Source organism: Adiantum capillus-veneris, chromosome 7 (genome assembly GCF_014529385.1).
Source record: "Adiantum capillus-veneris isolate H3 chromosome 7, ASM1452938v2, whole genome shotgun sequence".
Taxonomy (NCBI): domain Eukaryota; kingdom Viridiplantae; phylum Streptophyta; class Polypodiopsida; order Polypodiales; family Pteridaceae; genus Adiantum; species Adiantum capillus-veneris.
Genome location: NC_140937.1, coordinates 102839359 through 102852833, shown reverse-complemented (window position 1 = coordinate 102852833; position 13475 = coordinate 102839359). Strand labels below are relative to the sequence as shown.

Below are 13475 nucleotides of genomic sequence, written 5' to 3'. Positions count from 1 at the left end.
TTGATCGAACAGTATCACCCCTCGGCTATCTCACTAGTTTTGTAATCTCCCCCCATAATTTTGTAACAATGTCTCTTATCTAATACATTCCTAAAGCCTTTCATGGTATTATAAAATTATGCCATCTTATGATTGTCAAGGATTTTAAGGTGGAAATTAGTGATAAATTATGGTAGTAGAATATCTATAGCCTGATTGTTTTACAATGGATACCCAGATACAATGTGGGAAAAAAAACAAGAGAGATATTTTATCAGGGTTGTGAGAAGCCCAATGATACTTCACGATAGAATTCCCAATTATTCCTATCTGGGTGTAGAGGGAAAGAGAGTTAGAGAAAAAAGGATCTTCCCTTGGAAGTTTGCAAGATAAATTTCCAAAAGGGAGAGATATCAGTGTTATCAATAGTATCGAGGGGTAAAAGGTACCCCAGGTAGTTACCATAGATGAAGAGTCATCTATCCATTAGCAGGATAAAGAGAGAGAGAGAGAGAGAGAGAGAGAGAGAGAGAGAGAGAGAGAGAGAGAGAGAGAGAGAGACCCACCCTTACCCAGGGAGAGGTCCATCGCCTGGTGAGGAAGATCAACACCAGTTGGTGAGACCTTCCCTACAACCAGTGTATTAGTGAACAAGTTTCAGAATTTCAATGATTGTTTCTTTTTTAGCTAAGCATAATGGCCAAGAGTTTTTTTCTAGAAAATGCCTAATGGTGGCAACCATCTTATTCATAGCAAACCCATTTGCTACAAATTTCCTGATAAGATGACACATTGCCTGAAACGCAATGAAAGAGTCAGAGGATGAGTACATAATGAGATAAATCATGCCGAGACAAGTTTTTATAGCTATCTTTTGTGGACGATTACTCTTTTTCTTGACAAATTCAATCAAGCCTAGGTGTAGCTTGTCCCTCTTGCAGGAATATTCAGTGATATATCTCCTAGTAAGTGGAGAATTGAGTGATAATTCCATATTTAAGAAAACCGTTTTAGTAACAACAATTTTGTTGTCAATAATAAGGTGCTCCAAAAAGGTTGGTTCAATTCTAAGAGTATCAGGATAGATGAACGGTAAGCATTGTGCAAAGCTGGGATTGTTTAAGCTTAATAGATCATCCATATATCTATAAGTGTGTTGAAATTGAGTAAGATCAATGGTCGGGTTAGTTATCTCTAGTTGTTTAAGTATCCATTGATACTCAAAAAATGTTGCACATGACTGGTGAACATGAGAATCCCATCGGGATACCATGGATTTGTTGAAAACATTGCTCACCCAATATAACAAAGCAATTATGAAATAACCATTCAATTACCTCCATTAGATTATGGAGATTATAATGGGTCGGTGGTCTTTTTTGCATATTTTTTACCCATCTCGGGCTTCTAACCACTGAGATAGTTTGGTGTCCCATCCTATTTCCTCTTGTGAAAACCAATTTTCCTATCTGCTGTAGAACAAAGAGCAGCCCAGAAGGACCAAAGAGTGAAATGTTGAAAACATTGTGTTATATCAGCTGAAAATATTGAAAAAATGTTTCGCGGCAGATTGATGAATACCTCAGAAGAGTTCTTCACCAGCCAGAATTTATTAATCATTAGTCCAGTGAAGGTCTTCATCATTAGAAACTTTTCTTCACAAATGTTATTAAAGTCCGTGAGAACAAGATTAAGGCAAGCTGTGACCACATCGGTGTCATGTAACATGATACACAGTTGGAGGCATCCGAAATCCACCTAAACTTATGTTTGTGACTTTTGTAAGTGGGAAAAAGTATCGGTAGTTTCGAACTCCGAGTATCCAATTTGAGGTATCTCATTGAGGAATCTAAATACCGAATGACTTCTTCAGGACTCATCTCCGAAAGAAAAAATTCCGGTCCATTAAGCCTTGCCTGAGTCATTATTATGGCTAAGTGTTTACAGACAATAGTGGGTATATGTGGGGCTTTGTCAAGTCCTACCACAAACCAATCGTTTTTTAGTTTATGTATCAAAGCGGATAGTGAAGGGGATAGCCATGTTGTTTCCCGACTAATCCAAGAGCGTGGAATTGACTCAACACTCGTTTGAAAGCGAGCAGATAAAGAATCAGCCAGTCTAGCATGTTGTAGACTGTCTAAATTCAGTATTTTGACTATGTAAGTCAAGCAAGTAAGTAATGAGGTAAATGCCAAGTGTGGATTTAGTGGTTGGAGTGGTATATGATTAAGGCCTTTACATAATAGGTTTCTGATTTCCCCAGAATCAACAAGAGATAAATCCGTAGTGCATACGTGTTTTCCCAAAACTTGGACGTCAGAACAAAAATTTCCAAAGATAGAGCACTTACAAGATGTTTTTTTGCCTGAAGTGAGAAATTCAGTGGAAAAAAAAAATTAAGGGAGGATCAAAGGTCCAACCGAAGGTTAGTTCATCTACTCTATCAGTGTTGTTAAATATATGTAAGAAAGCATACTGTATCAGACTTTTTGAAGTAAACAATTCCAGAATACGATTTGCGAAGTGGCAGTGAACAATTCGCTTCTTTTGATTCTCTTCATTGCATAAAAACAGCTTTCCAGAAGCGGTCCGATTGATCTGAAAAGGGCAATACAATTTAAGAGTTAAAACATTTTCTTGATTGGGAGATTCTTCCCCCTGCCCTTGACAAAGGATCTAGCTTTACTCCTTCCATCAGAGGACACTGGTGTAGAAGAAGGGGATAAAAAGGATGTGATTGAGTGCGAAGCAGAACTTGTTAACATAGGTCTTTTGAGGTTAGGAGACTCATCTGCATCCAGTGAAGGTTTAAAAAGGGATAGGATATGTTTGATGCCTTTAGAATCACTTAAATTAGAGAGTAAATGACTTGGTGCATCTAACTTTAACTCTTTCAGAGACTCATACATGAAGTTCCTAAAGTGAAGGTAAGCTATCTGGGCTCGCACAGCCTCCCTAGCCTGATCTCCAAGCCAAGAAAAAATAATAGGTAGAAAATGCTCTTCTGTGTGTGATGGGAAGAGGTCTTCCAGATGGTTGAGGAGGAACCAAATTGCATGATCAAACCAAAGGATGTTACTCTCACAATCAGCTTTTGCATCCAAAGCTTTGCAGGGGCGGTAGATGTTCCAAATGGATTCAGAATAGAATTCACTGCTTTGTTTATAAAAGTTCATAGTTCCCTTGGTTCTGACATAAATGCCAGATAAAATGGGACATTTCCTTGAATCTAAGAAATGCATACTAAAGTGTGCTTTGATGACATCACCTTTGTCCAAGAACTGAACTCCTTTGAGGGTTTCCAGCCGACAATCTTCACTAGTTGAGGCAGGTAAGGCTGCAAGAAAAACCCAAGTCTCGATCGAGATAGGTGCCACAAAAGCCTTGTTTTGTAGCTCCCAAAACTGATGGTCCAGCTCTATCCCTTCAATAGCAATTTGTCTTGGAGGTAAGAAGGGAAAACACTTTGAAACTTTTGGGACCATGTCTAGTAAAGAAGTTTCACTAGACGAGCTGAGTCCTTGCTGAAAGCTTTTAACTGCTTCAATAGCAGCATCATCCCTACAAAATAGGCTTTTGGGAGCCTTAGCAGGATCAAAAGATTTAGAAGTGGCAAAACAAGAAGCAAGGCCACATAGTTTCCTGATAAAATTAGACAGGTCGGCTCCTTTTGCCGAGAATAGAAGCAGATCAGATTTGTGACTTGCTTCAATAGCAGCAAGGTTAGAAGCCAATTTCTGAAGGTGAAGAAATCCTTCTTTCGTCTCAGCCACTGGATTGGCGAGGATTAGAACCTAGTCATTAAAGGTTAGCAGATTCATTATAGAGTCATGGTGCTCTGTAACTTTTGAGAATTGGTTTAATGAAGAAACCGCCAAAGGGTCCTGAATGAGTTTAATCACCAGCAAGGATGCCGGGGAAAAGGGAAGGGTGGAAAGGTCAAGAGCAGCCAAGACATGGACAATCTGAAGTGAAAAAACATCCATATTAGTAAGATCTAAAAAAAGAAGCTGGTAAGTATTCCATCCTAAAACCAACCAATACATAAGTCATAAAGGTTGTGTGGGATACCCCCTTCCATAGAAAATCCAGTTTCCAACCGTATTTCCTAAGGAAAACGTACTGAAGACTTGGTTCTGGTGTCATGGATCTAAGACCCAAGGCACCCATGTGCTTAACGAGAGAGAGTTTAATCTATTTACAATATACATAACACATGAGATGAACTACAAAAACCAATGTCTACAGTCAAAGTCCATAATCATGTATTCCTTTCGACTGAATATCTAAAAAATACATGCCAATGTCAGGCCATATTAGGGAAAGAAGGTCCTGATAAATGTTACAGTAGAAAGTATACAGCATTTCATCCTCTCAAATAGCAGCCAAGGAAAGGACACCCTTACCTGCATCCACGGTAAGAAAACAAACCATTCGTTAGCTTCCAAACAGCATTGCAGGTAACTGGGGTGACCTAGTTGTCATCCATGTCACCAAGGTACCAAAAGAGAAAAAAATCATGCCATATTAGGGAAAGGTTTAGAATTTGAAAACAAATTTTCAGTTCTGGTTCAAGTTGAATTCTTTCCTTCCATTCTTTTAAGTGAAGTTTTTATAGCCCAGAACAATGTTCATGCTATTCCAATTGTTTCTTATGTTAATATGTAGTCAGATTTTAGTGTTATCAATCAGATTTAAATAGTCAATGACAAGGGCTGTCTTTTTCTTCCAGTACTTTTACCATCATAAAGATTTCAGAGAGCCTAATTTTAAATAAATTTTAACAATCTTTTGAGCCACAGCCCCATTTCAAATGAAATTCACAGTAATGATAAGAACCTTTTACAGGCAGCCAATTGCTCTAGGTAGCATTTTAATTCACCAGTAATCCAGTCGAAAAAGTCCAGTAACCCTTTCCCATATACCACTACCATATACTGCCAGGAGTTGGCAAAAAATTATCGGCAAAAAAATAGTCAAGACCAGCAAGGGGTATCTTGCCTTTACATACCTCAATCCATGGCAAGGATCTTCACGGAACTTTATACAGTCGTACAAGATCCGAGACCCAAGTCAGCCAAAAGTAGAACTTTTACTCGTCTTGCTGTCTAGGCAGCATTTTTATCCATCTGCAAATCAGTCAAATTAGCCAGTCCACTTACCAATATACCATTTACCAAATACTGCCAAGAGTCACAAAAAACAGTTGGCAAAAAAACCAGTCAAGACCAGCAATAGAAAGCTTACCTTTCCATCATCGGCAAGGAACCTCACATAGTCATACACTAAAACTCAGTCCCACCACTCAGCATTATCAGATAATGCTAAGACTTAGGGTATGTCAGACCCCTCAAACTGAGAGGGAAGAGCAGTCTAGCAGCCCGAAACTACTCTTTGTTTCACACTTTACTCCTTGACAGATAGAGTGAGCTATGCAACAGTCCGCACCCGAAAAAGTGTCTGCAAAATATCCATAGAAAGAAAGGCAACCCAAACTGCAAATTGGCTAAGACAACATACGATAGCATAAGTTGTCCTATATCAAACCATGGCAAGGATCCGATCCTTCCTTTATTTCATCATTCCCAGTAATACACCCGAACTAAACCCACCATGCCATGGATACATGGTCAGTACCACCTTAAAAGCATATTGGATTGCCTGCAGGTTCCATTACGCTATAATGATTACCCGAAATTCAAATTACCATAAGTGTAATCATCTCAACTGTCTCTTGCTCGGCATCAAATATATAAGCAAGCAATCCAGTCGGTCTAAAAACAACAGTCAAATAATAGTGCAAAAAACAGTCAACTGTCTCTTGCTCGGCAGCAAAAATATCCGCAAGCATATACCCTCACTCTATCCAATATGCCACCAACATATAGTGCCAAGAGTCTAAGCATACTCATCCCAAACAGCCTGTTAGTAGTGACTTTACAGCAACCCAGTCGGTCTAGAAAAACAACAGTCAAAAAGTAGTGCAAAAAAAGCCAGGTAACTTGATCAAAGCACAAAGAGATGTCATTTCCATACACGCCAAGGGTTAGGGTAAGTCAATCCGACCATAAACTCAAATATAGAGAAAACCAGATCCAAAGCCGGAGACCTTATCCTCTCCAAATCCAAACCTTAAATTGGATACCAAGAGACATGCTACAACCCCGACCAATACCTTACAGATTTGGAGATATAGCCTTTATAGAGAGAGACTAACCAGTCAACTTTAGGTAAGTACTTTATAAAGCATGCAATACCTCATACCTATCACTCAGAAGAGCATCAAAAATCTGTTATTCTTGTAGTTAGACAAATGGTCAGCCGACAACCTCTAAGGCCAGCATAGAGTAGCTTCGAGTATCCTATACAAAGGATCGGCAAGAAGCCAGTCGATCATTTCAAATTCACATCCAGTTCTCTATCAATATATAGCAAGCATGCAACCATTTGTAAGTTCAGTCAACATATACCCTTACAGCCACTTCATCAAGCAATCCCAGGTAAGTATTTCCACATAATCATCAAGCATGTACAACATGGCACCGCCACACAGTACTCTCTGCGGTAATCAACAAATAACTATATGCCATACCCTTCTTATCCTAAAGATTATTTACCAATGCAAAAAAAATTCCGCATAAGTACCTCTGTAGAGTCGACCTGTGCTTTCTTGCTTGGAGCCATCACCAAAATTGCTTGCAGAGTACGAAGCACACACCCGTTTGAATGCACACAACATAATAAAGAAAAAAACCTTAACCGAATGGAAGCTAAGTGAGCCGCAGCTCACCTTATAAGGTTATTGGCTGTGGAGCCCGATCCATAGTAGATGGCTCTGCACCCCTTGAGTATCCACCCACCAAGTCAGAGGATATGCGGCGGTGCCACTTGCAACAGCCCCAGAATGGAGCAGGCGGCGATCATTCCCTGTATTGGCTCGTGTATCGCTGTCACGCAAGCATGATGGCCCAAAAAAATAGTGATACTCTTAGAGCCCCAATAGGCGCCTTAAATTTTTAGTTATTCCCCCCATGGGCTCTATTCCCACGTATTATTACCTTTACCTCTCCCCACAAGAGCCATATGCCTAGAAAAATGTACCAAGTCCAAAAATCCCGACCTCAAGCAGTGCTACACAAGAGATATTTCAAAAAAAGTCTCATTAACCAGGGTACCTATGTGATAGTATTTTCAATCCATACGGAGAGAAATCATACCCTAAGTAAATATGAGACATTATGCCATCTTATGATTGTCAAGGATTTTAAGGTGGAAATTAGTGATAAATTATGGCAGTAGAATATCTATAGCCAGATTGTTTTACAATGGATACCCAGATACAATGTGGGAAAAAAACAAGAGAGATATTTTATCATGGTTGCGAGAAGCCCAATGATACTTCACGATAGAATTCCCAATTATTCTTATTTGGGTGTAGAGGCAAAGAGAGTTAGAGAAAAAAGGCTCTTCCCTTGGAAGTTTGCAAGATAAATTTCCAAAAGGGAGAGATATCAGTGTTATCAATAGTATCGAGGGGTAAAAAGTACCCCAGGTAGTTACCATAGATGAAGAGTCATCTATCCATTAGCAGGATAGAGAGAGAGAGAGAGAGAGAGAGAGAGAGAGAGAGAGTTCTTTGGGATTCCTCTTCTATTTCTTTTGAAACAACTTTCATTGCTGAAAAAAAATTCATCAGTGCTTTGAGACGCTTTCCTCTCTAATGACTCCGACTCAATGAGTACCTTATTCAATGAAGAAGCCTACCCACTCTGAAAACGTGATAAATATCTTTAACTTCCACCACTCAATCAAAGCTTATGTAATTTTGATCAAAATGTTTCGCTCGAACAGTATCACCCCTCGGCTATCTCACTGGTTTTGTAATCTCCCCCCAAAATTTTGTAACAATGTCTCTTCTCTAATACATTCCCAAAGCCTTTCATGGTATTATTTTAAAAAATGGATATTCTTTTAAAAATAATCCTTGCAGAAAGGGGATCGGGCATCATTAAGACCTCACCCTTTTTGGGATAGACCAAAAATACATAAATAGTTTCATATTTTTAGTCCACTCATACACATTGAATCTTTCACATTTTTCAACAACCAACCACTAACACTCATGAATCTTTCTTGAATGTTGAAGTGCACCACCAATCAAACATTTTCATTCTTTCTTTTATTTTTTTAAATACATATGAGATTTTTCACTATAAAAAGAGAACACATCACTATGACCCTAGCCCTTTGGGCATGCCAAAAAGAGAGGGTTTTTTTTTTTAATTTATAATTTTTTCATTGTTCGCCGTCTAAAGACAATGATGATTTCTCATGGTGGATAATGTTTGCTTGATTTCATTAAACTAACATGATGATGAGATTTTCTGAAAGATTTTATGCTTGAAGAAAAACTATGATCTTCTTTATTGGTGCTCCTTAATTTAAAAAAAATTATGAACCACGAACCATTTTGAGTGAGAGAGAGAGAGAGAGGGAGGAGAGAATCACTACTCCTTCCTGCATCATATCATGGCGAGAGGGAGAGAGAGGGGGGGAGGGGGGGGGTTTCCCGTTCGTCCTCCCTATATTTCGACGCTCATGGCTTCCCCAACTCCCCCCATACTGAGCTCCCTGTGTACATATGTGTGCGTGCATCAAATAGAGGGCCAAAAACACCTAGCTAGGTACGATTGGGGGCAAGAGACCTCCTCCTCAGCACTATCTCGCACGAACATGGGCTGGATGGGATCAATGGCCCACACCCATTTCGGGGATCGGGTGTGATATGAGCCGTCTGATGCGACTTTCGCAAAATTCGAAAAAACAGGTAAATTCGGACACACCAAAACTTGTAAATTCGGGCGCCCCCGCCCCCTCCTCCCCCTCTCATCCCCTGGACTTGAACCCCGAACGCCACCTTTGCAAGCCTATCACCTTAACCACCTCACCCGCGCGTGCTTGTTGAAAGCAATGGGAGAAAGGTTTCTTTAATGATGCCCTCGTTGTGTAAATTTGGGTCAGCTTTAGTAAATTCGAGCAAATTGGTCAATTCGGACGCGCTAGGAGATCAATTGCGCATGATACTCGCGTTCCCCAAAAAAACGTGTGTGCCATTGATCCCATCCAGCCCATGCTCGTGTGAGATAGCGTTGAGGAGACCTCTGCCCCCAATCGTCCCTAGGTCATGATGCTGAGGTAAGTCACAATGTGAGAATTATTGTGAGAATCTGTTCAAAACTTCTAGTGAAACTATGACTTTCCTTTTTAGAGTCAAAATCAAGTGCTGCCGTACGACGTAAGCAGGAGTGCACTAAATGGTTGCTTGCAAGTGGCCGGGTGCCCCGATGCCGATCACATCATTTCTCTCATCACACGCAGCACTGCCGTAGCCAGCAGTCACAACCTCACAGTCCACTGGTCCAGGCTCCAGCTCCTCGAGAAGGTTTTTTTTCTGCTTCCGCCTTCTCGCAGAGTCGCAGTGTTTCCATATGCAATCAATCCTCTCTCCCTCTCTCTCTCTCTCTTTCTCATCCAGATGTCACCCATCCCTACTGTATCCCACCAGAGCCATATTGCAATGGTCCCAGCCAAGCTCCCAACTTCCAACCTTTGGTGCATGGAAAGTCGTTCGAAGAGAAGAGAGAGAATAGACTCAAAGGCCGGAAGCCTAGAGATCAGGAGAGGTCACACGTGCTGCATAGTGCACAGCCTTTGTTGGTGATCAGTGATGACTAATGGATAATGAGAGAGGTCGTGATTGAAGCCTTGCGTTCACTGCAGCCAGTTTTTGCAATACTATGTACGCGCCTCTCCTGCTGGCGCCTACGTAGGAAAATTCATAATTTGAGGAGCACATCAATCACAAGAAGTTTTGGACAAATTCTCACAATAATTCCCACATTGTGACTTACCTCAACATCATGAGCTTCTGTGAGGGAGGCACCGCATACCTAGCTAGGTACGATTGGAGGTAGCGGACCGCCGGCCCGAGCTTCTGTGAGGGAGGCACCGCATACCTAGCTAGGTACGATTGGGGACAGGGGAACGCCGACCCCCCACCGGGCCAACAGTCCCTTGCCCGCAATCGTACCTAGCTAGGTATGCGGTGCCTCTCGAGCAGAAGCTCATGATGTTATGCATTGTATGAAAAACACCGGAAAAGACTTTGTTTTCCTACATGAGAAAATTTCTAAATCTTCTTGTGAATGTACCCACTGTATACAGTACACATCGCTTAGAGTCCCAAGCGATGTGTACAATTTGCAATTCATCACCTCTAGTCGGTTTTGATGCTAGTGTCGTAGAAATTTGCAGCTAGTTAGCTAGCGATCCACCCTGGTCCCTCACCAATTATTAACCATGCATTGAGTCTAGTCCATGTAATTGCTGCTGCTGCCATGAGTTGTAGCGTTCATGAAATCAACCATTGTCTTCTAATTCCGGGCACTAGGTAGGATGGTATTTTTATATTGTTGAAAAATTGCGTGTGCAATCTAGTCTTAATCACAAGAAGTTTTGGACAAATTCTCACAATATTTCCCACATGGTGACTTACCTCAACATCATGAGCTTCTGTGAGAGAGGCGTCGCATACCTAGCTAGGTACGATTGGGGGCAGGGGACCGCCGGCTCGGTGGGGGGGCCGGGGGTCCCCTTCCCCCAATCGTACCTAACTAGGTATGAGGTGCCTCTCGAGAAGCTCATGATGTTATACATTGTATGAAAAACACTGAGAAAGACTCCGTTTTCCTACATGAGAAAATTTCTAAATCTTCTTGTATTAATGTCAGACCTAACTGACTAATTCAATGGCATTCTTGACCTTTTGAATATTTTTGAGGTTCTGCTCTCTTGACCTAATATCTATACTTCTCAACTTCCAAAGCAGCTCGATCGGTGGTACCCGACAATTTCATGTCCTCTTCTCTATCAAGTCTAGTGCGGAAAGTTGAACTGCAGGTGGTGGTGTTGTGCTTCTTGTGGTGCATGCTCTTCGCTCTTCGTGTCATAAAGTCTCTGTTGCATGTGTCTCACAACGGTAGCATCCATGTCCCAACTTGATGAAAGAGGAGCTGGCTCTTAGAGTTCTTTTGCATTTCAGAGATAATTCTTTCGAGCCTAAGGTTGGCTTGACCAAGCGTGTGCAAAAGTTATGTTTTCTTTCTTGCTAGGCTTAAACATGAGGGACACTAAATACATGCATGAAGTCTTGTGAAGATGGGGGTGCTTATAAGAGGTTGCAGTGATTGAAGAGGCTTAATGGCAGCTAGTTGCAAGAAGCTTTGTTTAGCAATTGTCACAAACTAACATTCTCTCTCTCTCTCTCTCTCTCTCTCTCTCTCTCTCTCTCTCTCTCTCTCTCTCTCACTCATTTGTTTACTGATCTGGGATAAGTTTGGTGCTCATCACTAGCACGATTCCCACCACAAAGCCAATCGAGTTATCGTAGTCTAGCTAGCAACAGTAAATGCTCATGTTTTACATACTCCCTCTTTTGTGTGTCGACGAGGATGTACCATGCAAGGCTAGGAACAAGATGTACTGTAATAGACGAGGAACCACCTTGGAAAGGGACGAGATTAGTAGACTAAGAGCTAGCCTTGAATGAAAGAGATTAACTAGGTCACAACTTGGGCTACATCTACTTTAATCTTCACAAAAACAAGAACAGTAGGAAGCAATTGAATGTTGCCTTTGTTGGTGTTTTTTGATTTGGAGTATATGAGAGGCCCTTGACTTGAAGCATCTCCATGTTGCTCACTTTGTATGTCATGGCACAATAATTGTCACTGGTAGGCCTCATGATTTTATCATTTGTTTTAATCTACTAACATGATATGGCAGAAGGGGGGGAGCCCTTTACACGTGTCACAATCTGCGATCTGAAAGCTAAAGTCCAAAACTAAAAAAAACCCCTTTGCACACAATAAAGAGGAGAGAGAGGGGGAGAGAGAGAGGCGACCGGCCGTACTAGTACTTTGTGAAGTTGGTCTCACTTCCTCTCACATAAATGCTCCATTCTATATATCAATGCACAAATCATACAAAATCTCTGGAATCATTTGACCAATACAGAGCAATGAATCCATCAGAGAAACCAAAAACCTTAAGGAGAGAAGGCTAGAATGTACCAAGATTGCGGCCATGATGTGTGGGTCAGTCATGGGAACGTCCTTGTTATTTACGTTGGTGCGAGAGGCAGCCAATAGAACATCCAGCAAGTCACGAGGCTCCTTAATCTCTTCATCATCCACACCTTCATTCTTATGCTATTGTCGTCTCTCGTCTATCACGCACTGGAGCAAAGCTCGGGTTCGTTGAGCGGTGGCCTTCATGCGCTTCAAGTAGCCATGGGAGTCCAGCCAGGCAAGCCAAGGAACATAGTCTCCCAAGTAGAAAACGCCCATCAGATGCATCAGATCCTCTATAAGGCTATGCAAGCTGCCCACCTCATTCCATGCGACTCCACTGATCATATCATCGAGCTTCTTCCCCATCACCATCATGCAGTTTATGTTATTCGACGCCGTCACCAGGCTCCCCCGCACCTCTACCAAGCACCCGCGTTCCCCACCGCGCCGTAGAACCGCCTGCATGAGCCCCCGCACCTCCCCCTCCCTCACATGCCTGAAAGATTCCATCTTATTGGGGCTGAAGAGCTCGGTCGCATACACTTGGCGGAGAAACTTCCAATAGGGACCAACTGGTGCAAAAGCCACATCGCTACTGTCAAAGCACAAGTGTAAGGTTACAGCAGTGCGAGGGCGATAGGCCAAGGCGGCATCGTAGGTCTTCAAGATCTCTCTTTCCATTAGTGGCGAGGATGCTACAATGACGGGAACGCCCCCCAAGCGGAGGCCCATCAAGGGGCCATAGGTTTGGGCGAGCTTGCAGACGGAATGATGAGGAAGCTGGTCTAGAAGGTGCAGGTGGCCGACGATGGGCCAGGCTAGAGGTCCGGGCGGCCAGTGTACTATAACTGTCTTTCGAAGAAGGACCACAGAGGTTATAGAGATGGCAATGAGAAGAAGCCATTCAGAATAGTGCAGCTCTAATAAGGTGCGGACTACGGCATCGACTGGGAGAAGCTCCATTCCATACAGACTCAGGTGAGAGAAGAACTCGTTTATGGCATTCTAAAACAAAAAGTGAAAAGGAAGTCATGCAAGGACCCGTTGAAAAGTTTGCAATGAAACAAGTTTTTCAATGCTATAATGTAGGTCCAATCAATATCAAAATCAAGATAGGACTCATGGGACGGCCTCCATCCACACTATCTCGCACGGGCATGCCTTTGAGCCTTTGAGGCCATGTATTTTCTCTTTCCTCCTTTTAATACAATTTTCAGTATTTTTTTTTTAAAACCAAGACGAAAGAGTAGGTGTTTTGAAAACGAAAGACAGAGCGGAATTAACAAGGTGAGGAAACACGAAGGCCTGCTAAGTTAAGGGAAGGATGCGATTTATGGAGAGTAGGTTTCAAAGAGTGCTTAG

The 13475-nt window shown here is 41.9% G+C and overlaps 1 protein-coding gene across 3 annotated transcripts in view; it reads right to left on the bottom strand.

Annotated features, from left to right (window-relative positions):
- Positions 1 to 13118, bottom strand: part of LOC147454347 (flavonoid 3'-monooxygenase-like) — a 48164-nt gene extending 35046 nt beyond the window's left edge. Inside the window, exons 1-3 of one of the 3 annotated variants that reach the window (XM_086516339.1) lie at positions 12114 to 13118; positions 4994 to 5111; positions 4226 to 4388 (exon numbers count right to left, since the gene is read on the bottom strand). In XM_086516339.1, the coding sequence (XP_086372465.1) occupies positions 12252 to 13076 (825 nt within the window). In that variant the 5' untranslated portion in view covers positions 13077 to 13118 and the 3' untranslated portion in view covers positions 4226 to 4388; positions 4994 to 5111; positions 12114 to 12251. Of the gene's footprint in view, positions 1 to 4225; positions 4389 to 4993; positions 5112 to 12113 lie in introns of those variants that run through there. The other 2 variants (XM_086516338.1, XM_086516340.1) reach the window with 2 other exon arrangements.
- Between the last annotated feature and the right edge of the window lie 357 nt (positions 13119 to 13475).